At 59.6% G+C, this 27,716-nt stretch overlaps 2 protein-coding genes across 8 annotated transcripts in view; both read left to right on the forward strand.

Moving 5' to 3' along the window:
• TMEM63B (transmembrane protein 63B) overlaps nucleotides 1-15,117 on the forward strand; it is a 37,414-nt gene extending 22,297 nt beyond the window's left edge. For 3 of the 6 annotated variants that reach the window (XM_035557389.2, XM_035557397.2, XM_035557406.2), the window contains exons 5-24: nucleotides 2,824-2,914; nucleotides 3,734-3,771; nucleotides 4,512-4,654; nucleotides 4,889-4,940; nucleotides 5,232-5,340; nucleotides 5,889-5,959; nucleotides 6,590-6,670; nucleotides 6,823-6,946; nucleotides 7,063-7,196; nucleotides 7,347-7,484; nucleotides 7,722-7,875; nucleotides 8,194-8,300; nucleotides 9,555-9,641; nucleotides 10,940-11,005; nucleotides 11,140-11,302; nucleotides 11,429-11,534; nucleotides 11,645-11,812; nucleotides 11,933-12,048; nucleotides 12,351-12,431; nucleotides 12,876-15,117. In XM_035557389.2, coding sequence (XP_035413282.1) covers nucleotides 2,824-2,914; nucleotides 3,734-3,771; nucleotides 4,512-4,654; nucleotides 4,889-4,940; nucleotides 5,232-5,340; nucleotides 5,889-5,959; nucleotides 6,590-6,670; nucleotides 6,823-6,946; nucleotides 7,063-7,196; nucleotides 7,347-7,484; nucleotides 7,722-7,875; nucleotides 8,194-8,300; nucleotides 9,555-9,641; nucleotides 10,940-11,005; nucleotides 11,140-11,302; nucleotides 11,429-11,534; nucleotides 11,645-11,812; nucleotides 11,933-12,048; nucleotides 12,351-12,431; nucleotides 12,876-13,040 — 2,194 coding nt within the window. In that variant the 3' untranslated portion in view covers nucleotides 13,041-15,117. Of the gene's footprint in view, nucleotides 1-2,823; nucleotides 2,915-3,733; nucleotides 3,772-4,511; nucleotides 4,655-4,888; nucleotides 4,941-5,231; nucleotides 5,341-5,888; nucleotides 5,960-6,589; nucleotides 6,671-6,822; nucleotides 6,947-7,062; nucleotides 7,197-7,346; nucleotides 7,485-7,721; nucleotides 7,876-8,193; nucleotides 8,301-9,554; nucleotides 9,642-10,939; nucleotides 11,006-11,139; nucleotides 11,303-11,428; nucleotides 11,535-11,644; nucleotides 11,813-11,932; nucleotides 12,049-12,350; nucleotides 12,432-12,872 lie in introns of all 6 variants that reach the window. The other 3 variants (XM_035557368.2, XM_035557374.2, XM_035557382.2) reach the window with 1 other exon arrangement.
• Nucleotides 15,118-16,078: 961 nt separating this feature from the next.
• Nucleotides 16,079-27,716, forward strand: CAPN11 (calpain 11). Of its 2 annotated transcripts, XM_035561188.2 has the most exons (22): nucleotides 16,079-16,200; nucleotides 17,339-17,621; nucleotides 18,159-18,228; nucleotides 19,613-19,731; nucleotides 19,840-19,973; nucleotides 20,079-20,247; nucleotides 21,028-21,111; nucleotides 21,198-21,283; nucleotides 21,489-21,563; nucleotides 22,312-22,472; nucleotides 22,551-22,720; nucleotides 22,864-22,875; nucleotides 23,179-23,390; nucleotides 23,538-23,577; nucleotides 23,819-23,884; nucleotides 24,294-24,351; nucleotides 24,452-24,516; nucleotides 25,225-25,293; nucleotides 25,391-25,469; nucleotides 25,869-25,985; nucleotides 26,083-26,141; nucleotides 26,370-27,716. In XM_035561188.2, the coding sequence occupies exons 2-22, from the start codon at nucleotides 17,376-17,378 to the stop codon at nucleotides 26,394-26,396; spliced, it is 2,118 nt and encodes a 705-aa protein (XP_035417081.1). In that variant the 5' UTR covers nucleotides 16,079-16,200; nucleotides 17,339-17,375; the 3' UTR covers nucleotides 26,397-27,716. The 2 variants fall into 2 exon arrangements, with proteins under 2 accessions (XP_035417081.1, XP_035417074.1); XM_035561181.2 differs by having other exon boundaries at nucleotides 22,864-23,390.

Consider the following 27,716-nt stretch of genomic DNA (forward strand, 5'->3'; position numbering starts at 1 on the left):
ATGCTGGTGAGCCACGAGGGCTGCTCTCAGGCTCGCTGCAGGAGCACCGAGGTGCATGGAGAGGATCTGGCAGGCCCTTATATGACTTTTCTCTTTCCTTCACCCCTGCGAGGCTGCCAGGGCCAAAGTAAGTGCTGGCTCTTGTCCCTTATCACCCACCCCAGGCTGGCGCCATGCCCTGCAAGGCAGCATCTCCCCATGCAGCAGAAGCAGGCTTCCTGCCTCAGCACTGCTGAGGGCATCCTCCAGCACCTTGGCCTGGCATTACCCACGGGGTACTCGCAGGGACTGCAGCTGGCTGCCAGCTAAGCACTGTCACAGACCCTTCCTCCCTGCTCTTTCCTCTTTCTTGCTGCTTTTTTGCCTAAGTAAGGATGGTTCCCCTGCCTTGCCGACGTGCCGAGCGGTACACGCTGCAGAGGAGCCAGCCCGCAGCACAGAGCCTGAGGTGGTCACTCCATTGCCATATTTTTGTGGCTACTCTTTGCTCCCGAAGGAGCAGAGCAATCGGAGTTGTGGAAGCAAAGGTGCCGGTAGCTGTGGTACATGGCACAGAGGGGATGCCTTGCTCACGCTTGAATGTTTCACTAGTGGTTGGCCCTGCTTCAGGTATGTCTGGCGGCTCTTGGGTGCTAACACGTTAAAGGTAGCAGAGCCCTCATGCTCTGAGGCTCAGGATGTGGCCTTGCACGGGGGTTTGGTCACCTCTGTTATCCGCCTGAGCGCTTGTCCCTCTACAGGGGTCCGCTTGTTCCTCTTCCCATTGCTCACCTGAGCTTGCTGGGGCTCTCTGCTGTCACCCAGGCATAGTGCAACCCATCCACCTCTCACTTGCTTTGTTAGTGCTTTGCTTTAAAAAGCCTCCAGCTAGATGCAGGTACCCCCTGAAGCTCCATCTTCAGCTTCCCATCCTTGGCAAGGTTGGCACCCACCATCTTCACAGCACTGCCAGTTGTCCTGGGTATGGTCTCTGCATCCCCCGGAATGGAGCTGGGTTAGTCTTATCGTGAGAGGTAGTCTTATCGTGAGAGCCATGAGTCATGCCTCTCTTCGCAGTTACGCTCTCTAGTGTTTCTCTGCCCTGCTCTGTGCTTTTCCAGCGCCAAGGAGCCAGAGGCACACCGTAGTCAGCATGCTCGGTCTCCTCAGGGCTGCAGACAGCAGAAATTCACCCTTTCCCTGTGCCCAGCTTCAGGGTCTTGGGGATTTTAAAGGGCTGAGGGTCCCAGAGCTTGGTTGAAGCTTGAGCTGTCCCTGCAGCAGAGCAAGGTGTCGGGCCGTGCAGTTGCAGGGCTGTACGCTGCCGTCTAATCTGTTCTCCTGTAGACCCGTGACCTTCAGCTAATCTCCTTTCCCCTCTGGGTGTTGCTTCCAGCTAAGGACTCAGCAGGTGCTGCTCCGCTCTGCGAGAGAGGCCACGTGCCCCATCCTCTTCCCTTCTGCAGGGTCACAAGTGTCTTTGCTTGTTTTCTTCCCCCTAGTGTCACCACCTTGTCTCTAGTGCTAGTCTCTCGCCTGTTTCTTCTCTAGGTTCTTGTCCATCTGATCCTTCTTGAGCCTGTACTGGTTGCAGAGAAACTGTGTTTTCATCTTTTTTCTTCTGTCCCTTTACTTCTAGCCCTCAGATCAGCCATATCCCTTCTTGCACCTCCAAGGTCCCAGCCTGATGTTGTCACCTTACAAGTGCTATTTAATTTAGGTCCCTGGACCATTTTCCCGTCTCCTTTGCCAGCCTACCCTCCACCTTTATTCATACTGGGGGCTGTTATCTGCCTTGGATGCTGCGGGTTCTTCATCTAGGTCCCTGCCTGTGTCTGGAGCGCAGCGGTTTGGGATAGTCACCTCTCCTGCCCCTCAGCCCCCAGCCATTTGCTTCTAGCTGCCTCCCTGCTCCCTCTCTGGGGACCTCTGCAGGCAGCAGACCCAGACGAGGCTGAGGAGCGGCTGGGCTGAGCCTGGCTCATTTTTCTCCTTTCCCTGGGCTTCCCTGCACTGAAGCACTGCTATAGTGGGAATGTGGTCCACCAGACTCCCGTCCATCCTTTTTCCTGAGGCAACCGAGCTCTGCGGGTGCTGGTGCCACAGGGACTGGGGAGCTGATGCCAGGGCCTCTTGGAGCTCCTTCCCTGCTTTCCCCACCGGGGCAGGAGGCTCCTCTGCCCTTTTTGCTGGTTGCACACCGCTATAATGCAGCGTGATTGAACACCTCATCTGGTCACAGTGTCTGCTCTGTGCCCCGGAGGGATGGCCAGACATCTCAGAGCAGAGGCCTCCCGGGCAGGGAGCCGTGGCTGGGATGTGACTCGCCCTGCTCTTCTGCTCCCCAGTGGCTGCTTTCTGCCTCCTGGTGTCTGCAGCCCTCCCTGCTGGGTTTGTCTCCGCGGTCGCGTTGCAGAAGGGAAGACAGGGGCCTTCACCTGAAGCCTGTCCCCACTTGTGGCGCCCTTTCCTTCACGTATCCTCCTCCCTCTCTAAACTCTGCACTAAACAGACACGATCTCCCCCTGTGGCAGCTGCCCCCAGCCCCTCCTTGCAGGGGCTGGCGCATAATGCGGGCACAGAGGGAGCAGCACCTACAGCTGAGCCCGGTGAGGCTGCCAGAGCCCAGCCCCATGCTCCGGGCACCATCACGCAGTGCCGCCCGAGAAGGGGTCTCTGCTTACTGCTACCCTCTGCTCTTCGAGGCTGTCCTCCCTCCTCCGTCTCACCTGGGGCAAACTGACCCGAATTAACCGCTGGCCTTCTGGGTGCTCTCGGTTCCTGGCCAAGCTGCCTCCTTTCACCCTCACCTTCTGACTCCCTCCCTCAACTTTGTCATTGTAGCGTAGCCTCCGCTCTGCACTCCGACAACCATGACCGCTACGAGCGCCTCACCTCCGTCTCCAGCTCCGTGGACTTTGACCAGAGGGACAACGTGAGTAGTGGCAGGAGGCAAACACCCCTTGCTCGTGAGCAGCCTGGGGGCCACAGCTTGTGGGAACTGAGGGCTCTTCAGAAGCAGCACTGCTTGCTCATCCCGGAGCCTTAGGTCCCACACCTTGTGGTACGAGAGCATGGTACAGAGCCCGTGGAGACGTGGTAACCACATGGCTTCTAGTCGTGTGCTTAAATCAGTAGGCTGTACATCCGTGTGGCTTGGTGGGCATCTCTCCTGTCTGTAATCGTAGCTTTAGAAACCCTACTTGCAGGGGGGAAAACTGCCTGGCTCCTCCTCGTGCTGCCGTCTACCTTTTTTGCTGCGGTCCTCTCTGAAGGGGAGGTGCGGCTCAGTGGGACCACTGGGGATTTCACCTCCCGCCCACCACATCCCAGAGACATTCCTCTCCTTAGGTGTCCTCTGAGGAGCACTGGCTTAGCCTGCTCTGCCCTCCCAGCCCCTGCAGAGCTCCTGTCCAGGGCTGTGGCTGAAGTGCCTGTGTGATGAATTTTCTGGGCATCCCTGGGCCGTGGAGACCTTTTGTGCTATCCGGGAGTCCATGGCTTTCCTGGGAGGCCAAGCTACTTGGTGGGGGACAGCCACGTGGCAGAGTCCAGCCTGCTTTGTGGCCCATGGAGTAAAGTTGTCACCTCCTTCACCTGGGCCTGTCCCCGTGGCTCTGCATGTCTGGGTAGACGCTTGTGGTCTGGCCCCTCTTTGGTGAGGTTTGTGGAGGTGCAAGGACTCCCAGTCCTTTGAAGGAGGGAGAAGGGAGCGCAGAGTGATGTGAGCCCCTCCTGTCTTCTCTCTGCACAGGGCTTCTGTTCCTGGCTGACGGCCATCTTCAGGATAAAGTAAGTGCCCCGGGACCTGCCTGCAGGGGGGACCCACAGCGGGGAGAAGCAGAGGCAGCGCACGGGCTGGGACAGCCAGCACAATGCAGCTGCGTGAAGTCGTTCCCCTTGGGTGCCCTTCAGAGAAGGGGCTGCAGCAGGCTGTGTGGAGAGGACAGGAAAAGACAGGGCTAGATGAGGAGTCCCAGAGCCAAACCCAAGGTGACAGAGAAGAAATCGCAGCCCAGCTGACCTCTGTCTCAATCCCATCTCAGAAACAGTCTGCTGCTCTCCCTGAGGCTCCTGCTAGGGGCACTGTTGTCCAAGGAAGTCCCACAGCAGCGAAGGGTGGACTGGAGGATACAGGGAGACACATGACGATGCTCAGGGGTGCTCTCCTAAGCATTTCTAGGTTTCAGAGCTCTGTGGGGCCACATCAGCAGTCCCGTACCTTAGCAAGGGGGGAGATGGGACCCACCTTAAGGATGCGTATTAGGTGTGGCTCACATGGGCTCAGCTGCCCTGCAGAGGGCAGCAGCATGGGGAGTGGAGCTGCAGTGAGCTTTGCACAGGCAGGTTTCTTCCTGGGCTGATTCATGGTCAGGTGCTGGAGTCCCTACCCAGGGCCTGGCTGCAGCTGTAGAGCTTGATCCAGGGGTGGTTTGTGGGTTCACACCATGTGGGCAGCCGTCACCCTGTGCTTTTCTGCATGCCCTCAAGTGCTGGAGGAGATTGCCTGATTGTCTTTCTCTCCCTGGCAGGGACGACGAGATTCGGGACAAGTGCGGGGGCGACGCGGTGCACTACCTGTCCTTCCAGAGGCACATCATCGGGCTGCTGGTGGCCGTGGGCGTGCTCTCCGTGGGCATCGTGTTACCCGTCAACTTCTCAGGGGACCTGCTAGGTGAGAGCGGGGAGCCCTGGTCCGCCAGGGAGGAGCAGAGGTTAGGATGGGAGTAACAGAGAGAAACCCTCAGTCCTGTCCCACTTTGGGCTTGGGGTATCCATAGGGTTGTCCTGGGCAGCTTGGGTTTTGGGGTGCTTTGCAGGTGAGGTCCCTGCCATGCCCCTCCCCAGTAGAGCTCTGTGCCCCAGCCCCTCGGTGTAACTGAACGTGCCCGTCTGCCTTTCTCCCCAGAAAACAACGCTTACAGCTTTGGGAGGACGACGATCGCTAACCTGAACTCCGGGTAGGTGTGGGCAGGGATGGGATGGGTAATTGTGGCCCTCAGGGTGCGTTTTCTGGATGCCCACGTGCTGCAGAGCCTTACCTCCTTGAAGGCTGCATTTCTGCCCTTCCCGTGAGGCTGCTGTCCCTGCCCCTACTTCCAGATCGAGCTCCTGGAGGCTGTTGGCAGGGCCTGTGGATGCTTTGCCAGTAACACTCCTCGTGGCCCCAGAGACTGTGTGGGGAGGTCCCTAAGGGCCAGGGTGCAGTGGCAGCCTTGCGTTGGCTTTAAGCACGGTCTCTCTTGTGCCAGGAATAACCTGCTGTGGCTGCACACGTCCTTCGCCTTCCTGTACCTGCTGCTGACGGTGTACAGCATGCGCCGGCACACCTCCAAGATGCGCTACAAGGAGGACGACTTGGTGAGCGGGAGCTGGGCGCTCGCCCAGGCACAGCTTCCCCTGGCCTCCTGTCAAGTTGGGCGGTCTGGGAGAGGGTGCCAAGCACCCCCACTTCCCGCAGCAATTCGGGGCTGACGTGTTGTTCTGCCTGGCCAAAGGCAGATCTCCTCCAGTGCAGCGGTCCTGATGCCGTGTGGGGAAATGAGAGAGGCCTGAGCTGGGTGGACATGTGGAGTGCCCTATGTCTTCCTCAGGAGTTGTTCCAGCTGCTGTGTGGGTTTGGGGCTCTTCTCCAGTTGTCTTTGCCTTGTTTCTTACTAACATCCCTATTTCTGTTGAGGCGGCTGCATTGTGAGCCCCCACACCATCATCCTGCAGCACATCAGGGTGTGAAATGCCAGCAGCTAGCAGCAGCATAGGAGATGGGGAGCAAAGGTTCTGCAAGTGTGGGGGCTGCCTTCTCCTACTCCTAGCTCAGGCCAGGGCCTTGGGGTTGGCTTTTTTTTTTTTTTTTTCTGCAGTCTGGTCTTTCATACCACCCATACCTATCTGCGCTCTCTTCCCTCCAGGTGAAGCGAACTCTCTTCATCAATGGGATTTCAAAATATGCCGAGCCAGAAAAGATCAAGAAGCATTTTGAGTGAGTCTGACTGTGTTCCTGATTGAAGGCTGCTCCGTAACAGATGTTTTAGTGCAGTGGTGCTAGTGTTACCTGAGATGGCAATAATACATCGAGGGGGGGAGGGGGAAGCAGTCAAAATCAGTGAGCACTTTCATTTTGGGCATCTTGCTGCTATTTTTCTGTGCAAATTTTTATCCCAATATGCAGCATCTTGGGATGTGCCCAGCTATATCTTGCAGAGCCATAGGGGGTCAGCATGGTAAGTAGTGAGACAGGGCACGTGATGAGAAGTGCTCAGCTTCAGAGGTGTGAGAAGCAGGCAGGAGGCGCTCCAGCAATACCCGTGGGATGCTTTGCTGCTGCTTCTCCATTGATCATGCTCTTTGTAGAAAATTGTATCTTCTTTTTTAACTGACCCCTTCCCCCACCCCCCCCAAAAGAAAAGAGGAGGAAAAAAAACGAAGTTTCTCTTCCATTGCCCCACACGTTGCTCCCACTACAGGCAGCAGAGCCTGCAGGCTCTCCTTCTGTCCAGCAAGCTTTTGCTGCTGTTCATCCCAAGGCAGGAGGAAGGCCTGAACATGTGGGCTTTGCTCTGAGGTACAGCTTTGATGCTGTGTGTGAGGAGCTGGTATTTTCTGTCTGCAGGGAGGCCTATGCCAACTGCACCGTGCTGGAGGCGCGTCCCTGCTATGATGTGGCCCGGCTGATGTTCCTGGATGCGGAGAGGTAAGCAGCCCCTGGTTTGGGAGAGAGGGCAGGGCTGGGGTGAGGCTGCACAGTAGGTGGGGAGTGAGTTCTTTCCAGGTGCTTCTCCTGCAAATCTTGTGCCATGAAAGCTTTTCTGAGCACCTTTTTTTTTTTCCACTCTCCTGCTTCAGAAAGAAAGCTGAGCGCGGGCGAATCTATTTCACCAACCTGCAGGGCAAGGAGAACACCCCATCTATGATCAACCCTAAGCCCTGCGGCCACCTGTGCTGCTGTGTCATCAGGGGCTGTGAGGAGGTATGGGGAGAGCTGGAGATATTGGGCAGAAGGGTAACATGAGCATTGGGTCCCTGTACTGCCCACGCTGGCTTGCATCCTCAGGTCTCTGCTCTAACAGCTGTCCCTCTGCGCAGGTGGAGGCAATCGAGTACTACACTAAGCTGGAGGAGAAACTCAAAGATGACTACAAGCGGGAGAAGGAGAAGGTGAACGAGAAGCCTCTAGGGATGGCCTTCGTCACCTTCCACAACGAGACCATCACAGCCATGTGAGTCTTGCAAGGGGTTCTGCCCTTTCCAGGAAGGTGATGTCTCACAGCTCTCCCTTTAAATCAGAGATCCCAGCCCCAGGGCATTCATCTCAACTTGTCCCTGCTAGCCCTATGTGTCACCATCTCCACTGTTCTCTTCTTCTCCAGAATCCTCAAAGACTTCAACGCTTGCAAGTGCCAGGGCTGTGCATGCCGTGGGGAGCCCAAGGCCTCTTCCTGCAGCGAGTCCCTTCACGTTTCCAACTGGACTGTCAGCTATGCCCCTGACCCACAGAACATCTACTGGTGAGCGGCTGTGGGGTTCTTCGGGTCCCCAATGATGAGAAAGGGGCACACCCTCACACTATGATAGCTAAAGGAGTTGTTCTTGCCTGGCTGAGCCAGAGTTGTGCCCTGACTCAGAAGGGGAAAGCTTGGGTTCGTGCCCCAGGCCCTGTTGATGCAGGCTGGGCTGTGTCGTGAACGTGTGTGATGCTTGGTATGGCTGTTTCTGATGCCCTCTTCCCCCCTCACCCCACCCAGGGAACACCTCTCCATCCGGGGCTTCATCTGGTGGATCCGCTGCCTGGTGATCAATGTGGTCCTCTTCATCCTCCTCTTCTTCCTCACCACCCCTGCAATTATCATCACCACGATGGACAAGTTCAACGTCACCAAGCCTGTGGAGTACCTCAACGTAAGGCCTTCAGAGAAGGGCGCAGGATGGGTAGCACTGAACCCGCCACCCTGAGGCACAACAGCCCCTGCAGGGGAAGGGGCAGTGGGAGAGGTTGTCAGCATGCCTCAGGTCCCTTCAGCCTGAGAGCAAGAGAGATGTCCCCCGGGAAGGGGCTAGCACCCTGCCATGTGCTCCCAGCATCCAGGAAGGGGTGCTAAGCCTGGCCAGGGTGCAGTGGCAGCTGGGGACTCTGCATCAGCAAAGGCAGCTCCTGTGACGGGCACGAGAGCTGCCACATCGCATGTAACGCGTGGTCTCTTCTCTTCCTCATTGCAGAACCCCATCATCACTCAGTTCTTCCCCACGCTGCTGCTGTGGTGCTTCTCTGCTCTGCTGCCCACCATTGTGTATTACTCTGCCTTCTTCGAAGCGCACTGGACGAGGTAAGAACAGCCAGTGCCTGTTCCCGGCCGTACCAGTCTGCTGCCTGGCACCTTGACACTTCCCACTGAGGGAAGGCTGCTGACTGGTTCCTCTTGCTTGGGTTCCTGTCGTCCACCCCCAGCGTGGTGTCATGTGGCACCTCTCGGTCGCCTTGGGGTCTGCTGGCTCTTCTGCCAGCCATTAGCTGGGTGTTGCACAGTATGGGGTAGTTTAAGCAGAGCTCGACGTACATCTGCAAGAGGAGGAAGGCTGGGAGGAGTTGGGGCTAAAAGCTATGAGAAATGCAGGCAGCCTTGGCTAAGGTGAGCATGCAGGTGTGCTGTGCCTGTACCCGTGTGTAGGACATAGCTTTTCCAAGGGAAAATTGCCTTAGTTGCCATGGTTTCTGGCAGTGGGGAATTTGAAGTATTTGAAGTGCACGGTACTAGCAAGCACGCTATTTGTGAGGCACGTGTCCTGCAGGATGCGTGGAGCTTTTTTGCTCTGTGTTGTAAACGCTGGTGAGGAGGATGTCACCAGCTCTGAGGACTGCAGAGATACTTGCAGTCTCCTCTAAAGAGTGAACAAGATGATAAAAGGTCTGGGAGAGCCCGTGAGGAAAGGGGGAAGAACCAGGACTCAAGAACAGAGCTTGGAGGGAAAGGGGCATATTCATGCACCAGTAGAGGCAAGGCTGGGATTTGGGTTAGACACTGGGAAGTGCCTGACGATGAGAAGGGTGGCAGTGCTTAGGGCAGGCTGCTTGGGGTGGATGTGGAATGTACAAGGGAAGCCTGTCTCAGCAGTTTTGGCAGTCTGTTGGGAATGGGAGAGCAGAGTCCCTCCTGGAACAGATCACCTTTACAGATCCCTCTCAGTGAAACCATTTGTGGTATTTTTAATGTGCGTTTATGTACAAGACAATTTATGTACAAGACGCAGTGCCCCAGCTGCGGGGTGGGACGCTGGGCTCCGAGGCAGCTCTGCCCTTCTCCAGCCTTCTGGGCCTCACCATGTGTGAGAACATAAGCTCCTTTCACCTGGTGTCTCTGGCAGCTGCAGATTACTGAAGCTGCTTATTCCCAAAAAAGCATCCACCTGCCTTCAGCTTTCTCTTTGCTGCTCCTCCCAGCCCTCTGCAATAGCCCCCTGCCTCTGTGGCCAGGCAGGGCACACTCAGCGGGCTCCCCACCTCTGCAGCACGGGGGCATGTCTCTGCTCAACCCCCCGTGCTGCTGGAGTGACAATGTTAACGGCCTTCTCTCCGCCCTCAGGTCTGGAGAGAACAGGACCACCATGCACAAGTGTTACACCTTCCTCATCTTCATGGTCTTGCTGCTGCCCTCGCTGGGCCTGAGCAGGTAGGTGTGGAGGGAAGGGCAGGCAAGCGCAGAGACCTGGAGCGTGGTTGAGATGCGCCTCTGGTGGTCCTCCTGCAACGCCTCCTCGCCCTGCTGCACAAATGTCCTGGCCACCCTTCCCTGGGTGTTCCTAGAAAAGCAACAAAACCTGAGGTGGTTGATGGATGCTCATAAAAAAGTCTGCTTGAGGCATGCTGGTGAAGGAGACACTTGCCGCCCCTGTGTTTTACATGTGCACACTTTTACACAAAACTAGCAACTTCCCCCACTTCAGCCAGAACTGAGTACGTCGTACTGCTCGGCTGGGTGGTCTTCCTATTTGTAGGCTAAGGAAATGTGAATCCTGCTGGATGCAAGCCCCAAATCCTCCTGCAGGGGTTATAGAAATGTCCTGTGACAGTGGCGCTTCAGCTGCCAGGAGTCAGCATGGGCTCTCAGCACTGACTAGGGGCAAAGCAGAGCAGCTGTGTGACAGAGAAGAAAGGAAAACTGGGAGGTGGAAGCACGATGGGGGGGATCTACTGTGACAGGGAGTTCTTTATGCGTTGTGGGGTGGGGGAATCTACATTCCATAAATTCAGGGTACAGCCCCTCGCTGGCTAAATTGAGCGGTCTCTGAGAATAGAAATAGGTTTCTGCCCTCCAACAGAGACAGAAAAATTGCCTTTCCAGTGGGTGACTACAGCAAAGTTTCCCAGTCAGGTTTAAAATGTCTTGCTGCTTTTAACCTTGTGACCTAGGCAGGTAAATGTTCTCATAGGATTTGCATTTTGGCTGTATACCAGTAAACAGGTCACACTTCTTTCTGAGGACAAATTCAGTCCCGCTGCTGCATGTGGATCTCTGTACTCCACTGAAATCATTTGCCCTGGAGGTGCCAGAGGATTGTACAGTTTTACGTCAAAAAATATAGAATGGGGGGGGAAATGAGATTGGTTTCTCTTATTTCTGTGAGGTTACCGTGTACCCGAGTGGTTTCTCCTGTGGTCAGTAACCCACAGTTGTTTCACCCAAACAACCTCTCCCAGGAGCAGAGAGGAAAATACTGATGGATCAGGGCAAACTGAGAAAAACACGCCTGAGAATGGGAAGAGTTACATCCCTTTTTGTGTCCCGGAACTGGTTTTCCCGGTGTCTGATTTACATAATTGCCAATGACGTATCCTAAGAGGGAACAATAAGGCCTGGGGTCAGAGCTTTGGGTCTTTTTAGAGCAGTTTCCGTACATTTGCATGTCTACGTCTGTATACCCCTGCTTCTGACTGTTTCTCTTTTCTTCCCACCCCCTTCCCCCACAGCTTGGATGTGTTTTTCCGCTGGCTGTTTGACAAAAAATTCCTTGCTGAAGCCACAGTGCGATTTGAGTAAGTGGAGCAGGGAAGAAAGCCCCTTCTTTGCAATGGGGGCGGGTTCTTGGCGGCATCCAAAGGTGGCACCCAGGACCTGGTCCCTCAGGTGGCGGGGGAGCATCTCCTGCAGCCTGCTCTTCGCTCCCCAGGTGCGTGTTCCTGCCTGACAACGGGGCCTTCTTCGTCAACTACGTCATCGCCTCCGCCTTCATCGGGAACGCCATGGACCTGCTGCGCATCCCCGGCCTGCTGATGTACATGATTCGCCTCTGCCTGGCCCGCTCGGCCGCCGAGCGGAGGAACGTCAAGCGAGTAAGTGGTGGGGCTGGGGGAGGTTTGGGGCCTCCCCTGAAGGTGCCGTGCTGGGGGCCGTGCGCCCCGGGGCTCGCCGAGCGCTGGGTGTCGCACCCACAGACGGATCTCTGCTCTCTCCGGCAGCACCAGGCGTACGAGTTCCAGTTTGGGGCTGCTTACGCCTGGATGATGTGCGTCTTCACTGTGGTCATGACCTACAGTATCACCTGCCCCATCATCGTCCCCTTTGGTAAGCGACACCACTCTGCCTCCCTGCGTTGGGGGTGAAATATGTCCTTTAGCCCCGAGGCACTGGGAAAGAGGTTGATTCCCTCCTGACATCTCTCCCCTCTCCCTCAGGGCTCATGTACATGCTGCTCAAGCACCTGGTGGACCGGTACAACCTGTATTATGCCTACCTGCCTGCCAAGCTGGACAAGAAGATCCATTCAGGGGCTGTGAACCAAGTGGTGGCAGCCCCTATCCTCTGCCTCTTCTGGCTCCTCTTCTTCTCCACCGTGCGCACAGGTGAGTGCTGGGCTGGGAGGCATCCAGCTGAGCAGCTTCCCTGGCCAGGCCGGGCTGCAGGTGGCCCTCCCCCTGTCCGTCGGGCTCTGACAACTTTACGTTGGCTTTTATTTGCCTCAGGGTTCCTGGCTCCCACTTCCATGTTCACCTTTGTGGTCCTCGTGATCACCATTGTGATCTGCCTGTGTCACGTCTGCTTCGGGCACTTCAAATACCTCAGCGCTCACAATTACAAGGTGAGCTGGGGTGCTGGGCAGAGGTTCGAGGCTGTGGGGGGGTCCTTCCCTTGGGAGTGCAGCTGAGCAGTGAAATGGACTTGGGGGGAGAGGGGGATGTCCCAGCCTGTTCCCTGGTAGAGCATCTCTTCACCAGCTTCGTGGCAAAGGTTCCCAAGGAAGCTTCCTGGAGCTGGATGCTGTCTTTGCCGTGTGTACGCTGCTCCTGTACCTGTGCAGAGGTCAAGGGCAGCCTTGCTGGAGTGTGGCTGCTACAAATGTGTCTCCTCAGCTTTCTCTTAATCTCACCTTTTCCTCTCCAGATTGAACACACAGAGGTGGACACCATAGAAAGCAGGCAGAACGGGAGACCTGCCGCTAATCTGCCGGCTCCCAAATCCACTGTGAGTTCCTGTCCCTACCTCCGGGCCCTGGCGCACTCCTCACCTGGGTTTAGGAAAGGGGGAGGCAACATCCACAGACTTTCCCTCCTTGCTTCTCGCCTTTCTGAGGCAGCACCCAGAATCTCCCAACAAGAGTGGGAGGCAGGTGTTGGGCCCTGTGCCCCTCACCTGAGCTGGGTGATGAGTTGTAACACCCCATGCACACATACACATCCCTTTCCTTCTGCTGCCTGGGTGCCGTGTGTGCATTTTCTGCCTCTCTCTTGGCTGGGGCAGTGAATCCAATTGCTCAGTCTCCTTGTTCAGCATCTTCGGGCTCCTTAATGCCCAACCTCCCGCTTGCACTTTGCTTCACCCTTTCGTGCTCTGCTGCCCGAGCCCCAGGGGCTGCAGGAAGCTGCCTGGGCTCACGCGTGTTTCTGCTGTCCCCCCTTGCCCCAGCAGAAGTACATCGCCCAAGTGCTGCAGGACTCCTCCCCGGAGGGTGAAGCGACCGAGTCGGAGGAGCAGGGGTCGCAGGATGAGGAGCTCATCACCGCCGACGGCATGAACGACACGGATTTCCAGTCTTGTGAGGACAGCCTGATAGAGAATGAGATCCGCCAGTAGGGACTGCGGAGGGAGGGCAGGAGGGAGGAGGGGATGGAGGCCCAGGAGCGGGGCAGGCTGCGCCCGCCGAGACGGGGAGAGAGAAACCGAAGGGAGCGCAGAGATGGGGAGGGGGCCAGCCGCAGCCCTCGCCCACCCCTGGGGCCACCACCTTCAGCGAGGGCAGGGGCCCTGCCCCTGGCTCTCTGCTTCCCTGCCTCCACCTCCGCGCCGCTCTGCGGGCTTGCTGTTCACTAGCTACCTTTGTTAACACGTACCCGGACCGCAGACCCCCAGGGGCTGGGGAGGAAGGGACCATGACCCTGCCAGCACCCCAGGAGAGAAGGGAGGCTGGGTGCTTTGGGGAGGGGTCTGGGGACAAGGGGCACCTCCGGGGCCTCGTTAGCTGCCCCTTCTGTCCCCCGTCCTCCTGGTGAGAAACATAAACACTAATAATTTATTAGATTTGCAGGAAGGTGACAAACAAAGCTTTAATTGATGTATTGGAAGCCCCCAGTAAGACGATGGGGTGGCTTTGTTCCACCTGCACGTGCAGTGCTGCCTTCCCTCCTCCCCGTGCCCGCGTGTCCCCATGGGGTGACATGCTAGGTGCTGGGGAGGGGGTGACGGAGAAGTCCCCGTCTGCAGCGGGCAGGCGACAGCCTCACCCTGCCGTGGGGCTGCTGTCACCCTGGGGGAGCAGCATGGGGGCAACCCCTTGCAGGGTGAGGGGTGCCCAGGGTGGTTCTCGCAGGCAGGAGGAGGCGCAGGCAGCCTCTCCCCTAAATCGTGCCCCCTGCTCCCCGAGGGCACAGGTGGGGGACTGCAGCATCATTTTAAGTGGCATTTTTTGCACATTTTCCTCCCCTTTCAAGCAAAAACCAACCTGACCTCTGTGTCAGACTGTGGATCCCTTTTCTGCCCTGTGTCTGCACAGCACGGTCAGGCACGGGAGGGCTGTTTTGGGGGTCTCCTGGGTGCTATGGAGAGGGGAGAAAAGGGCCTAGGCTACAGCTCTTTGGCCCTATGCAGCAATGGGCTGATCACCTGCCTGGGGCTGTTCCTTGCCTGCTTCTGCCCTTGTCCCCTCTCTGGTGATAGCTGTGTCCCGGGGCCACAGAGGGGACAGGAAGGATGGGAGAGGGGCCCTGGGTGGCTGCGGAGGTGGGCGCAGGCAGGAGAGGAGGACTGGAGCCCCTGGCACCCGGCAGGGAGGTTTGACCTTGTGTGGAGGTTCTTGCGAGGAGGTTTCTGGTCAGCACCCGTTGCCCTCAATTGCTTTCCCCTCCTCCCCTTGTGTAAAATGTAAAGGAAAATAATAAATCTCCCTGCTACTGAGCTATATTTATTTCCCTCAACCCCCTGCCACCATCCTGTTTGGTGCTCATCGCTGACGCTGCCCCTTCCCTCTGCCCAGCGGCTGCGGGGCCTGCTCCTGCTCTGGCTCGCTGGAGCTGTGCCCTGCAGGCCCTCCCGGGGCCGGGAGGAAGGGGACAGTGGTTTACCTTTTCAATCACCAACTCTGGCCCTGGAGCTCAAAGCACTTTACAGACCCGAACAAGAGAAGCGTCAGCCCTCCCCAGCCCTGCCGTGGGGACAGGCCGTCAGCACCGCTGGCTTTTCTCCCCTTGCCCCCTGTTAGAGGAGGGGGGCCTGAGACACGGGGCTGCTCCAGGGAGGGTGTAGCTGACTTCCCTGTACACCTCTCTATAGGAACCCCAGGCCCAGAGGAAAGGGGGCGTGGAGGAGACAAAATGCGGGTCTCGGAGGTGTGGAGAGGGCAGGCCGGGGCTGGAGTACGTGCCGGTACGGAGAGGCACGGTGTTTGCCACCCCTCCCTTCCAGGGGTGGGCGTGCAAGATGAGAGCTCCTGGCTGGGTGCCAGGCTGGGGCGAGGAGGGTATTGATCCCGTGTCCGTGTCTGTGCACCCGCCTGCTCCCCGCGCCCCGCTGCGGCAGGCTGCCCGGGGTGCTCCGGTCTCTGTGCCTGCAACCCCGGGCTGCTCATGGGGCGCTGCCCGCGGAGACCTGTGTTGGGATTGGCACTGTCTGTGTAGAGATGTGTATAATACCCTGTATATATTTGTGTACAAAAGGAAAAAAAAAAAAATGAAAAAAAGGAGCTGTTGTTCTTGCGGTCTTTCTTTGTGCAGGGGGTGGGAGCTGGGAGGGGAGGCTGCAGCAGGGCACAGAGCATGCGTGCTGCAAGGGACTGGGGGCTTGCGGGCTCCCCCTGCGTCCCCAAGCCCTGCCCAGCCGGGCCTGTGGGCTCTCACGGTGCGTCCTTCCCAGCCCGCCAGGCTCCCTGCCCGCCCTGCTGCTAAATGTGTGTGGAGGGGGAGCCGGCCTCGTCCCCAGAGCTGCGTGCCTTGGGGTTGGGGTGGGCATAGCGGACGTCAGCCCAACCCTGCCACCCCAGCAGCAGCAGGGTGCGCGGTGCTGCTCACGGGGTCCCCGTTCGTGACCCCGTCTCCCAGCTTGGTTCAGGTGGAGGGGGGAGCCGAGGGCTGCCAGACAGCCCTATGGAGCCGGGTGTGCTCCCAGCCAGGGTGTTTCCCCAGCAGCTGGTGCCCTGGCCCCCGGCCAGGCGCGCCGGTTGCGTTGGGTAGGGCGCAGCAAGGTGCGGGTTGGCTCGACCCGCGCCCCCGGCTCTCTTCCCACCTGGGGACAAAAAAACTGGCTTCCCGCAGCCCAAGGACGGGGAAGGGGCGACTCCTGGGCGCGGGCAGAGGCAGCGCTGCGAGGCAAAGCTTGGGCAAGGCGGCCCGCCAAGCGCGCCGGTGCCTGAGGACGCCGCTCCCCAGCGGGGGAAGGATTGCAGGAGCCAGCGAGGAAAGCCGCTCAGAAGGGCCGCCGAGGGGTGACAAGGCAGGGCCGGGACGAGCAGGGGGTCGGGCCGGGCTGAGCCGGGCCGGGCCAGGCGGGGGCACCGCCCGCATAGCGCGGCGCTGAGTCACGGGAGGTGGGGGGGGGGGGGGGAGGTGGGGGGGACGGACACGCGTGGGGTGGGCGAGCGGGGAGCCCGGCCCCAGGGCTGCGCCTTTAACGCCGCCGCCCACCGCCACATCCTGCCCGCCCAGAGCCCTCCTTCCGCCGGGACGAGCCGCGCCGAACCGCGCCGGGCCGTGCCGAGCCGGGCAGGGCCGGGCAGGGCGGTGGCAGCTTCCGTGCGGGGCGAGCGGTGAGTCCCTGCGTCCCCCCCTTGTCCCCGGTGGGCTTGTGGGGGGGCTGCTCCGGAGCCGAGCCGAGCCGAGCCGTGCCGAGCCGTGCCCCTCCCCGCTGCGGCAGCCCCGCGTCCTCCCGGGGGGTGGCGGCGGGGTTTGGGGTCTGCGGGGTTTAGGGGGGGGGTCTCCGGGCCGGTGCTGCCCGGCGCCGTCTCTCTGCGTGCCCGGTGTTGTGCCCCGCGGGGACCGCGGTGTCCCGCTGCTGGTGGCGGTGCCGCCAGCCCCGCAAAGCCCCCCGCGTTGCGGTCGGGCGTTGCGTGGCGTGGAAGGCCGGCCTGGGCTGGGCTCCTCTCCAGACCGCTGTCTGCCTTTCCCTGCCCGTAGTGGGGCCGGCAGCATCTCGGCATCACCACGGGGAAGCCCCCCGCCACCACGTCCCACCGCCCCGCGACGCGCACGATCCCGTCCCACCCGTGGGTCCGCAGCCTTCCTCCTCGCTCTGCGCTTGCGTGACCCCGGCCTGCCACCAGACACAACCTCCCCGGGGTATTTTCAGTAACAGGGCTAAGAATAACCTGCACCGCGCCCGCGTCCCCCTGGGAGGCTCAGCCCGGTGCATGGAGGGGCCGAGGCGGACGGTGCCGGTGCTGCCGGGCCCCGCAGCCTGCGCCCTGTCCCGCTGCGCCCCGCTGTGCCTCCCGGGAGGCCGCTCCTCGGCGAGCGGGACTTGAGTCACCCTGTGTGGTGGGGAAGGGCCATCCCGCCTCTTCCTTCCCTCACCGCCCGACATGGAGCCTCTCGGCTCCCCGAGGTGCTCCTCCCTTCCCCGTCCCATTGACTCAGTGCTCAGGCTTTCCAGGCAGAGGAACAGCCCGGCGGGCGAGGAGGAGCCAGCGAGCAGGGATGGGGAAGGTCCTGCGAGTCCAGAAAGCTGTGCCGGGAGCCAGATGCAAGCGTCTTAGGCCTGGGGAGAGGCTTAAATAGCTGGGCAGGAGGCCACGGCCCACTTCTGAGCAGCCAGGCACCGCTGTCTGCACCGGGGATGGGGTCTGGGGAGGTCCTCCCGAAGCCAGGTCCTGCTGGGGGTGCTTCTTGTGCTGGCAGTCAGGCAGGCCCGTGCCCTGCTGTGGCCTCACGGTGCTTGTTTTTCCTCAGGGAGCGGAGGCAGAGGTAGCGCTGCCGGTGCCCAGCCATGATGCCCTTCGGGGGGATCGCTGCCCGGCTGGAGCGGGACCGCCTGAGAGCCGAGGGGGTCGGCCAGCACCACAACGCCATCAAGTACCTCAACCAGGACTATGAGGCCCTCAAACAGGAGTGCATCGAGAGCGGAACCCTCTTCAGGGACCCCCAGTTCCCAGCCGGCCCCTCCGCCCTCGGGTTCAAGGAGCTGGGGCCGCACTCCAGCAAGACGCGGGGGGTGGAGTGGAAGCGCCCCTCGGTAAGCTTTGGGCTCGCTTCTCCTCACACTGGGCTCGTATCCCTCGCCTGCAATATCCTCATTAACGCGGTTTGCCAAGCTGCAGCTTGGCTCTGGTCTGCTCCTCGCTGTGCTTGAGTCCCCAGGTGCTTCACAGCCCCTTCCCCAAGGAAATAGAGCAGTGCCCAGAAGAGCATCAGGTCTGGCAAGCCCTTCAGCCTCTAGGCAGCAGGCCTGGGCTTGAAGATGGGTGGGCTGTGCCACTGCTTCTGGATGTCATAGCATGGCTCAGTCACCCTCGGCGACTGGGACTTTTGGGGTTGCAAGGGGAATGCCCAGCAGTCTGTCTAGCTGTTTCCTGCTGAAGGGGATCTTGCCTTTTTTTGCTGTGGTGGCCTTGGGGTGGCAGTCGAGCAGCGTTCCCTGGCAGAGGGCAGGTGGGCACATCGCTGTGGGGCAATACACCCTTCCTCCTGGGTCAGAGCTGCGGTGGGTACAGCCTCACAGAAGCACACGTCCTGCTGAGGTCCACCATCTGATTCTCTCCTCCTCCTGCAGGAATTAGTGGGTGACCCTCAGTTCATCGTTGGCGGTGCAACCCGGACGGATATCTGCCAGGGGGCTCTGGGTGAGTGCTGGAGATCTGTCCCCAGGTCTTGGACCAAAGAGCAGTGCGTTTTCACGTGCAACCATCCCTGTACTCCTTCCCCATGTAGCGCAGTGGAAGCTGTAAGGTGGGGGGGGGCACTTCATGACTCCTGCTGGCTCTAGGTTAAAGCCTTACAGAAATGGGTTGATGCATGCACAGCCTGACCGTGCCAAGATGAGGGGAGATCTGTGCCCTGCGTGTGCTGCCAACAAGGCCAGGAGCTGCTCCAAAGAGTTCGCTGCCTTGGTAAATGGCGAGGGATGGTAGCTGGGAGTAATAAAGTGAGGTGAGGATGTGCTGCTCGTGACAGAGTGCTTGCAAAGCAACACGGTGTGGCAGAAGGAAACTGAAAGCAGAGCTACGTGGGAGAAGAGGTGATATGTCCTTTCCCCAGGGGTGTCGCCCAAGCCAAGGTGCTGAGGCAAGGAGAGTAGGGCAAATGGGCTGGGTGGGCTGGTAACTGCAATTCAGGGACCATCAAAAACAGATCTGGCTGCCTTCAGCAGTGTTTTCCTGATCTCGACCAAGCTGAGCATTGTGCACCTTAGCACAGCACACCGGTTTCAGGACTGACCACATTTAATGCAGCCGGCAATTTGGACAAACCTGAGGTGGTAACTGGAGCGTGTAACAGCCCAGAGCACTGCGGTGTTTCTCAATTGGTCACTAGGAGGGCAGAGTTTGAAATGCCATTTTGTCTAAACACAGCCCCGTACAGGTTACCCAGGCTCAAGGCTAATGTATGACAGGCTTTAGAGGCGAAAGAGGAAGGGGAACCAAGGGAAAGAATTTAAAAGGAGTGCTGGCCTAGAGCAGCACTTGTGGTTAAGAGCACTTGGAAGGAGAAGTGCGGTGTTATTTCTTGCAACTTGAAGCCATGGCACCAGTGTTAAACGTCTCACTTGGTGACTGAAAACAGGGGAAAACTTTTCTTTAAATGCAAAGCATAACTGCGCTGCAGAACTCACTGTCCTGAGGTGTGGAGGGCATCCAGGAGGGTCTAGACAAATGACTGCAGGGGGGGCAGTTGATGCTGGCTATGTGATGGTGTGGACACAGGCCAGGGAGGTTTTTTTGGTCAGGGAGGGTTGCTCCCTCTCTGCCTTGAGCTAATGCTGCTTTCCAAGCACCTGCTGTTACTCTGTGTGGGCTAGGAGCGAGGTTCATTGCCAAAGCTGGATGTGTGGCAGGGGAACAGGCTGGTGGTGGAGACACCTGAGAGATTCAAGACCCACACAGCAAGCTGGGTGGCCAGGGCTGGTGCAGGGCACCAAGATGTGTGGGGGCAGGCTGAACGAGCCATCTCCACCCCCCTGGCTAAGGAAGCAGCAGGAGCTCACGCCGTTTTCCTCTCCTTGCCCAGGTGACTGCTGGCTTCTGGCTGCCATCGGCTCCCTCACGCTCAACGAGGAGCTCCTGCACCGCGTGGTGCCCCATGGGCAGAGCTTCCAGGAGGACTACGCTGGCATCTTCCACTTCCAGGTGGGCTGGGAGCTCCTGGCCCTGCGCGGTGGGCTGGGGGCAGGATGGGCTATCTGGGGGCATGCTCAGGGTGCACCTCTGTCCTGCTCACCCCTGTCTTCTCCCCAGATCTGGCAGTTCGGCGAGTGGGTGGACGTGGTGGTGGATGATCAGCTGCCCACCAAGGATGGGGAGCTCCTGTTTGTGCATTCAGCGGAGTGCACCGAGTTCTGGAGTGCTCTGCTGGAGAAGGCCTATGCCAAGTGAGTCCCACCACAGCGGGCACAAGTGCAATAGGGGACGGGGCAGAGCGGCAGCACGGTGTGTCCTTGACACCTCACGTGCCCCTCTCGCTGCCCCGTGCTCAGGCTGAACGGCTGCTACGAGGCACTTTCAGGAGGCAGCACCACCGAGGGCTTTGAGGACTTCACCGGCGGCGTGGCGGAGATGTACGACCTCAAGCGGGCGCCGCGCAACATGGGCCACATCATCCGCAAGGCGCTGGAGAGGGGGTCCCTGCTGGGCTGCTCCATCGACGTAAGTGCTTTTGTTGGGACACTGGGTGGGAGGTGACTTCTTTCTCCTCCTAGCAGAGCACCGTTCCCACCCGGAGCCAGTGTGACAGCCCGTGGGCACGGAGGCTACACCCTGGTGCCTGGGAATGGTCTCACTTTAACGGAGTGGGAAATGTCCGTCTCGGGCCAGGCTGCTGAGCAAGGGTCTGCCTAGAGCTCTGGCCATGTCTTGGGTCAACATCTGCAAATCACCTGGAACGGGCGCTTCCATCTGCTCCCTCTCAGCCACAAACAACACAGCGCATCATCCCCGTCCCCGCTGCCAGCCGTACCCCTTGGATTTGCAATTCAAAGTGGGAACAAACGCAGCTCCACCAGGGTCAGCTGCTGCCAGCGCTGAACGTGTGGCTGGGGTGTACTTGTGCTAAAGAGACTGCTGCACCCAGCAGTAGCTGTGCACCACCATGATCCGTTGTGTAACCTCTTCTGAGATTTGGAACCCACAAGGACAATCTCTGCTCCTAGTGACAGTTCCGTGTTTTGGGAAGCATGAAACCTTTTCTTACGCTTTCTGGAGTTTGGGTGGTTTCATGATGGGTCTTCGGGGTCCTCTGGCAGAGAAACTGGCTTTAAATTGTCCTCGGTCAACAGCTTTCGAGTACAGGGAGCTCCTTCCCTTGGCTGGAGCATTACAAAGCAAGGGTCGTTCTCCATGCAGTCTCCCAGACTCCCCTCAAAAAGGGTGGAGATAGAACTGCATGAATTTAATCATATTCACGTGAGCTTTGCACGTTCTTTTCAGATCACAAGCGCCTTTGATATGGAAGCGGTGACCTTCAAGAAGCTGGTGAAGGGCCATGCCTATTCCGTCACAGCCTTCAGAGATGTGAGTTGGCTGCATGAGACCTTAATAGCCCTAAAATGCCATGGCCGGTGGCACGGGTTTAACTTCCTGCGTCTGATGACTGGCAGGTGAACTACCGGGGTCAGCAGGAACAGCTCATCCGCATCAGGAACCCCTGGGGTCAGGTGGAGTGGACGGGAGCCTGGAGCGATGGGTGAGTTCAGCTGGGACTTCAGCTGAGCTGCTGGCAGGCAGCACACAAAAACAACTGGGACGTATCTCGCGTGACGCTGCTGCGGGGAAGTTCACAGCATGAGGGAGGGGTTCGGTTGAGGGCCAGCGCCAAAGCGCGTAGCACTGAGATTGTCTCAGTTCACCTTGAGGAGTCCTCGTCTGATGGTCTTTTCTGATTATTCCAGCTCCCCCGAGTGGGACAACATCGACCCCAGCGACAGGGAAGAGCTTCAGCTGAAGATGGAGGATGGAGAGTTCTGGTGAGTGCCAGAGCAAAGGGCTGCTCTTCTTCAGCATCCAGCGTGGGAACGAGCAGAGGAGCCCAGGAGAGATCTTAGTGTTTCTCCTAAAGCGCATGACCTGCGTTTATCATTTGTGTTTCCACTACCAGAAAGCCTGTAACATTTTCTTACCTGATCTAGTTAATGATTTCCCTTCCTTCAAGGAAATTAAGCACAAATAAATTCCTAAGAAGGACAAACATCCCTTATTGTACAAACCCAGCACTGGGCTTTAAATGAGTTGTGACTGCTCAGTGTAGATGATCTTGGCACCCTGTAATTCTCTAAAAACGTTGGCTGTGACTCTTCTAGTGGCCAAAGAGGGAGCCCGAACACTTGAGAAGGGACTGGAAATGCAGAGTGAGCAGGAAGGAGTTACTTGCTTCTTACCAAATCACGAAAACGAAGGGTTCCCCAGTGAGCAGCAGCTTAGGCAGATGTTGGAAGCCTGATGTGGGACTCCGTGCTGCGGGGTGTTTTGGGGGCTCAAAGAGTGAGGTTCATGGGGTGAAGGACTGCAGGGGTGCCATCCCCACCAGAGGCAGCCTGGCTCATGAGCCCTGTCTCACCACAGGGCACCCAGCGTTCAGCTCACTGCCCTGAGAAGCGGGTTTGGGGCGGTTCCCATCTACTCTTTCCACCTAGTAAAGATAGCCACAGCTGAATCCAGAGCTGTTTGCGTTCCCCGGCCACGTCATGGCCTCAGCCCCTGCCTGCTTCCCCACAGGATGTCTTTCCGGGACTTCATGAGGGAGTTCTCCAGGCTGGAGATCTGCAACCTCACACCAGACGCCCTCACCAAGGACGAGCTCAGCAGGTGGCACACGCAGGTGTTCGAGGGCACGTGGCGCCGGGGGAGCACTGCTGGGGGCTGCAGAAATCACCCAGGTACCTCGCCCTCCCGCGGCTCCGCTCTTGGTGGCATCGCTGAGGCCAGGTATCTCACCCGTGTGTCCTTCCTCGCAGCCACGTTCTGGATCAACCCCCAGTTTAAGATCAAGCTGCTGGAAGAGGATGATGACCCTGGGGACGACGAGGTGGCCTGCAGCTTCTTGGTGGCCCTGATGCAGAAGCACCGGCGGCGGGAGCGGCGAGTGGGGGGCGACATGCACACCATCGGCTTCGCTGTCTACGAGGTAACCCCCACCCCAGTGCTACCTCCGTGGGACCTGCTCCCTGGACCTTGGCCAGTCTGTGGGTCAGCGATACCCCATCCTGTTGGCCTAAGAGAGAGGGTGCAGGTACAGGGGTTCTGACTTTCTCTCTTCTCTCCCTGCAGGTTCCCGAGGAGGTACGTCCTAAGCTGCCAGAGCTCTTGGAAGGTTGCACAGGAGCAGGCAGGAGTGGGTTAACGCAGCATGCGTACGCGCCGGGGATTGGGATTCCCACCAGGCTGGCAGTGCTTGGGATGCTAAAGGGTGCTGGGCGGATTCACGTAGGATGGGTGGTCCGTGCCGGGCAGGACACCCAGAGCTCCTCCACGGGGCAGCTGCAGGGGGTGTGGGGCAGCAGGATTTGTGCCCCTCTTCCAGCCCCAGACCCTGCGGGTCCCTGTCTGGCAGGGCTGTTGCCCACAAGTGCGTGTGCTCCCCAGGCCCAGGGCAGCCAGAACGTGCACTTGAAGAAGGACTTCTTCCTGCGAAACCAGTCGCGGGCGCGCTCCGAGACCTTCATCAACCTGCGGGAGGTGAGCAACCAGATCCGTCTGCCCCCTGGCGAGTACATCGTTGTGCCCTCCACCTTTGAGCCGCACAAGGAGGCCGACTTCGTCCTGCGGGTCTTCACCGAGAAGCAGTCGGACACGGCGTGAGTCCCTGCTGCAAAGCCTTCGGCCAACTCCCGCACCCTTGCCTGGCTACGGGACGAGATGGCCCAGGCCAGCCCTGTATCCGTGAGCCGTGGGGCAGACCCCACTGCCCTCCCCTCACTGCTTTCCCCCCTTTGTGCCCCCAGGGAGCTGGACGAGGAGATCTCTGCAGATCTGGCAGATGAGGTAGGGGCCACCACTCTCCTTCAGTTGGTGCTGAGGCTTTGGGGCTGGGAGCTGTGGGCAGGAGGTGGCTGTGTGGGTTTGGGATGCCTCTGTGGCAGAGGTGGGCTGGGAGGTTCAAGGTGATGGGGACACGGGAAGGAACAAAGGTGAGAGCGGCTTCTCATCCACCTCAAATGTTTGCTGAGCCTCCGAGGCAGGGCAGTGCCTTTATTTGATCACTAACCTCCCTTTCTGGCTTCAGGAGGAAATAACCGAGGATGACATAGAGGATGGCTTCAAGAACATGTTTCAGCAGCTGGCAGGAGAGGTGGGTACAGCTGTGTCACGCCAAGCTTTGGGAAGCCCCCGGCAGGTCCCTGGGGTGGGGAAGGGACGGGACCCCTTGCCGTCAGACTGCAGAGAGCAGGGGCTTCCTAAAGAAGGGCTCCTCTGGACTCATGACGTCCCAGGGGCCTCTTGGTGCCACCCACCAGACAAGTAAATGCTGCAGCTCAGCCCAGCTGTCCCCAGGGACGGTGTGATGGGAGCAGATTTTGGGGAAGGGGAGGTCAGCTGTGGCCCAGGCTCTTCCAGGCACGCAGGGAATGTGGTGGCACCCTGCTGTTCTGTGAATAAGGCGCGGATGTGTGGGCAGGAGTGGGGTGGGGAGCAGCCCTCTGCCCCAGAGGGGCAGGGGGAGGCAAGGGGTGCTGCTAACGCTGCTGCTGCTGCTGCAGGACATGGAAATCAGCGTCTTCGAGCTCAGGACTATTCTGAACAGAGTCATCGCTAGACGTGAGTGCTGCCCTCTTTCCCCTCTTCGTTCCCCGTGGCCCGGGCCCGTTAAGCAGGCCGTGTTTTGATGCACGTATCCCCCCCTCCTCCTCCTCCTCAGACAAAGACCTGAAGACAGACGGGTTCAGCCTGGACTCCTGCCGCAACATGGTCAACCTGATGGATGTATCCTCTTGGCACTGGGGGCAGGGGACAGCTTTCCTGGCGCGCGGCGTGGTGCCTGGGAAACTTCTCCGTGGGAACTGGGGCTGGGCTGCCTGGTCGTGCCAGGGCTGTGCAGCCGGGGGAAGGGGGAAAGGCTCCTCGTGGCTGCACCGAGGGTGATCCAGGGATGGCTGCGTGCACCACCTGGTGCCTGAGCACCTGGTGTTCTTTCCCCCCAAAAAAAGTCTCGTCCAGTGGTGGAGGATGAGAGGTGTAGAGCAAAAGGAGAGGAGCCACGGGCTGTTCTCCTGCTCCCACAAGGTCGTGTGGTTGAGGGGTCAGGCGAGGGCAGAGAAGCGGCTCCAAGCCCTTCTCCAGCTATGCCCTGCAGCATCCCGTTTGCACGCCAGCCTGTTTTTGCTCTGGGCACACCACAGCAGTGTGCTTGCTCCCTGCAGACAAAGTACAGCCAAATTTCCTGGTGAGTGGCGCCGCAGCTGGTTTAAGCATCGAGCTTTCCCTTTGGCTCACAGGCTCTGATCTTGCTTACGCAGCAGGACGGAGAGGGGAAGCTGGAAAAAAAGAGCTGGGCAGGCTGAGCGTGGCCTGGCTGAAATGCTTCCTCTCACCTAAAGAGGCCAGGATCCGCTTGCTTTGCTCTGTCTGTGCCTGCTCTGCTACTCCACCCCTCTGCTGGCCGCTTTCTCCTTGACCCTCTCTGCTCCCCAGAAGGACGGCAGCGCCCGCCTGGGGCTGGTGGAGTTCCAGATCCTCTGGAACAAGATCCGGAGCTGGCTGGTGAGTGGGGCGCAGGGGGAAGCACCCCTCTGGGGTGTGGGGGGGGATGGCCGGGGGAGAGCCTGCCCTTCACGTCCTCTGTGATGGCTTTTTGCAGACGATCTTCCGCCAGCACGACCTGGATAAGTCGGGCACCATGAGCTCCTACGAGATGCGCATGGCACTGGAGTCAGCTGGTGGGTCTGGGGAGGGCGAGGCTGGGCTGGGTGGAGGGAAGCTGTAGGAGCCCTGTCCCAGGTAGCTGGAGAAGCATGGGACCAGCCTCTATCGTGAGCTTTGAGCCAACTTGTCATAGCGAGATGTGGCCCGTGTCTCTCCTGCCCATCCATGCTGGTTGCTGGCATCCTCAGAGTTAGGGATGCATGCAGGGTTGTCCCAGCCTACGTCCCTGTCTGACCCGAAGGGTCCCATCCTGGCAAAAGCAGAGGCCTGAGGTGGATCATTGAGCTAAGAATCATCCGGCAGTGGCCTGTAGCTCCAGGGAGGGCGTCCCTCCCTTCCTTGGGCGGGGTGGGGGCTTCCCCAGTTGCATCCTCTTCTGCCCCCGTGGGCGCTGAGCGCTCTCCACCTCGCAGGTTTCAAGCTGAACAACAAGCTGCACCAGGTGGTGGTGGCCCGCTACGCAGACGCCGACATGGGCGTGGACTTCGACAACTTCGTCTGCTGCCTGGTCAAGCTGGAGGCCATGTTCAGTGAGTGCTGCCCCGGGTGGGGAGGGCGGGGACGGACGGACAGGGGGACGGACGGACAGGGGGACGGGCTGCTCACCTCGCTCCTGTGCCCCTGCAGGGTTCTTCCGCAGCATGGACCCCGAGGGCACGGGCACCGCCGTCATGAACTTCGCCGAGGTGAGAGCTCGGCACGGTGCCCTGGGCTGGCAGGGTGTGGAGACAAGGGGGTGACACGAAAGCGAGTGGGGCACCTGCGGGGGGTGGTAGGAAGGCCTTTTGTCCCCGTGGATTGGGGAAGAACCCCTAAAAGATCGAGGGCTGGGCGAGGGAGCTGCTTCGGGTCTCATGTGGGCTGCCGGGTCGGTGTGCACCAGCCCCTGCTCACCCCCTCTTTCTCCTTCCCAGTGGCTGCTGCTGACGATGTGTGGCTAGGAGCCAGGACTGATCCGCTGTGCCTAGGACACGCCGGCAGGCCAGGCCCCCTCCAAGTGCCTCCCTTCGGGTCCGGGGCCACAGGGCAATCTCCCTCCCCTCGCTCCATCCCACGCCAAGCCACCAGCCCTGCCTCCCCGTGAGCCTCGCTCCACCCGCGCCCGTGGAGCATTCGGCATGGGGAAAGGCGGGCAGGGGACGCCCTTCTCCTCTTCTGGGCTGGGCTTGTTTTCCACCTCTCCCCCTCCTCTCGTCCCACCCCAGAAGAGGAGGAGGGCAAGCAGCAGGGGGTGCCTGGAGGTCACCGCACCTAGCTTCGGAGGCGAGCGAGGGAGGGAGGGGGAAAGCTGGGGCCAGCTGCCCAGAAGGGAGAGGAGCTGTGGGGGAGAGAGGGAGGGCTTGTATCGCCCGCTCTAGTGCTGTCCCATCCCCTCTGGCACGCGTTACCTGTCCCCTTGTGCATGCCGGGGGGCATCAGCAGGTGCTGCCTTGCTCGGGCAGGGGCAGCCAGGTCCTGGAAAACCAGGGCTGCCCTGCTGGGGAAGTCAGGCTGTGGGGAGGAGGAAGGTCTGCGCTCCCTGAAGCCCTTCCCTTGCACTCCTCCCCGCTAAGAACGACCAAAGCGTGGAGCCCTGGCTGGTCAGCTTCCTCCAGCCGAGGCTGCTTCCTGCGTGGCCTTCACCATCTCCCTCCCACCTCCCTGCCCTCCGCCCCGCTTTGCCCCATCACGTAAGCCCTGAATTTCTGGGGGCTCCCCCTCCACGTGGCACGGCACGTGGGGCTCCTCTCCTCCCACGTGGGCACAGCCACGCAGCACAGCCATGCCCCCACCCCAGCCTTTCCCCCAGGGCTGCCCTGGCCTCTCCCCCTGCCGCTGGGGGTGCTGGGGTTGGGCTCCTGCCCCCCAGCAGGGCCGCGGAGGGAACACAAGGGGGGGTGGTGGTGGTGGTGGTGGTGGTGGTGGTTCGGGGCGTTTCTCCAGCACACAGCTGTTGGTTTTCCCCCTTCTTCTCCCTCATCCTCTCACCCTCCCCTCCCCTCTTCCCCTGGGTTCCTCCACCGAGCACACAGATCACCTAGGTGGCTCCGGTGCCACTATATTTGCACTTCTCCGTCCTCGTCTTCTCCTGTGTGGGAAGGGGGTGGCTCCAGCATGGCGGTGGGCGAGGGCCCATCCGAGGCAGGCAGGCCAGTCGGCTGCCCCCCGACCCGGCGGCCCCGGAGGACGAGCTTGCAGCAATAACCACTGCTGCCGCCCGGCAGCTCCGCTTCCTCGCCCCGCTGACCCTGCTCCGGGTTAATAAAACGAGCTCCGTTGGA

The sequence above is a fragment of the Cygnus atratus genome, chromosome 3, assembly GCF_013377495.2.
Source record: "Cygnus atratus isolate AKBS03 ecotype Queensland, Australia chromosome 3, CAtr_DNAZoo_HiC_assembly, whole genome shotgun sequence".
NCBI lineage: Eukaryota > Metazoa > Chordata > Aves > Anseriformes > Anatidae > Cygnus > Cygnus atratus.

What these genes read in the sequence shown, in the direction of transcription:
- CAPN11 (XM_035561181.2), top strand. Translation starts at nt 17,376, where the DNA reads ATGATGCCCTTCGGGGGGATCGCTGCCCGGCTGGAGCGGGACCGCCTG. An exon ending in TATCTGCCAGGGGGCTCTGG is followed by an intron (nt 18,229 to 19,612) that starts GTGAGTGCTGGA and finishes CTCCTTGCCCAG; the next exon opens with GTGACTGCTGGCTTCTGGCT. An exon ending in CTGGAGAAGGCCTATGCCAA is followed by an intron (nt 19,974 to 20,078) that starts GTGAGTCCCACC and finishes CCCCGTGCTCAG; the next exon opens with GCTGAACGGCTGCTACGAGG.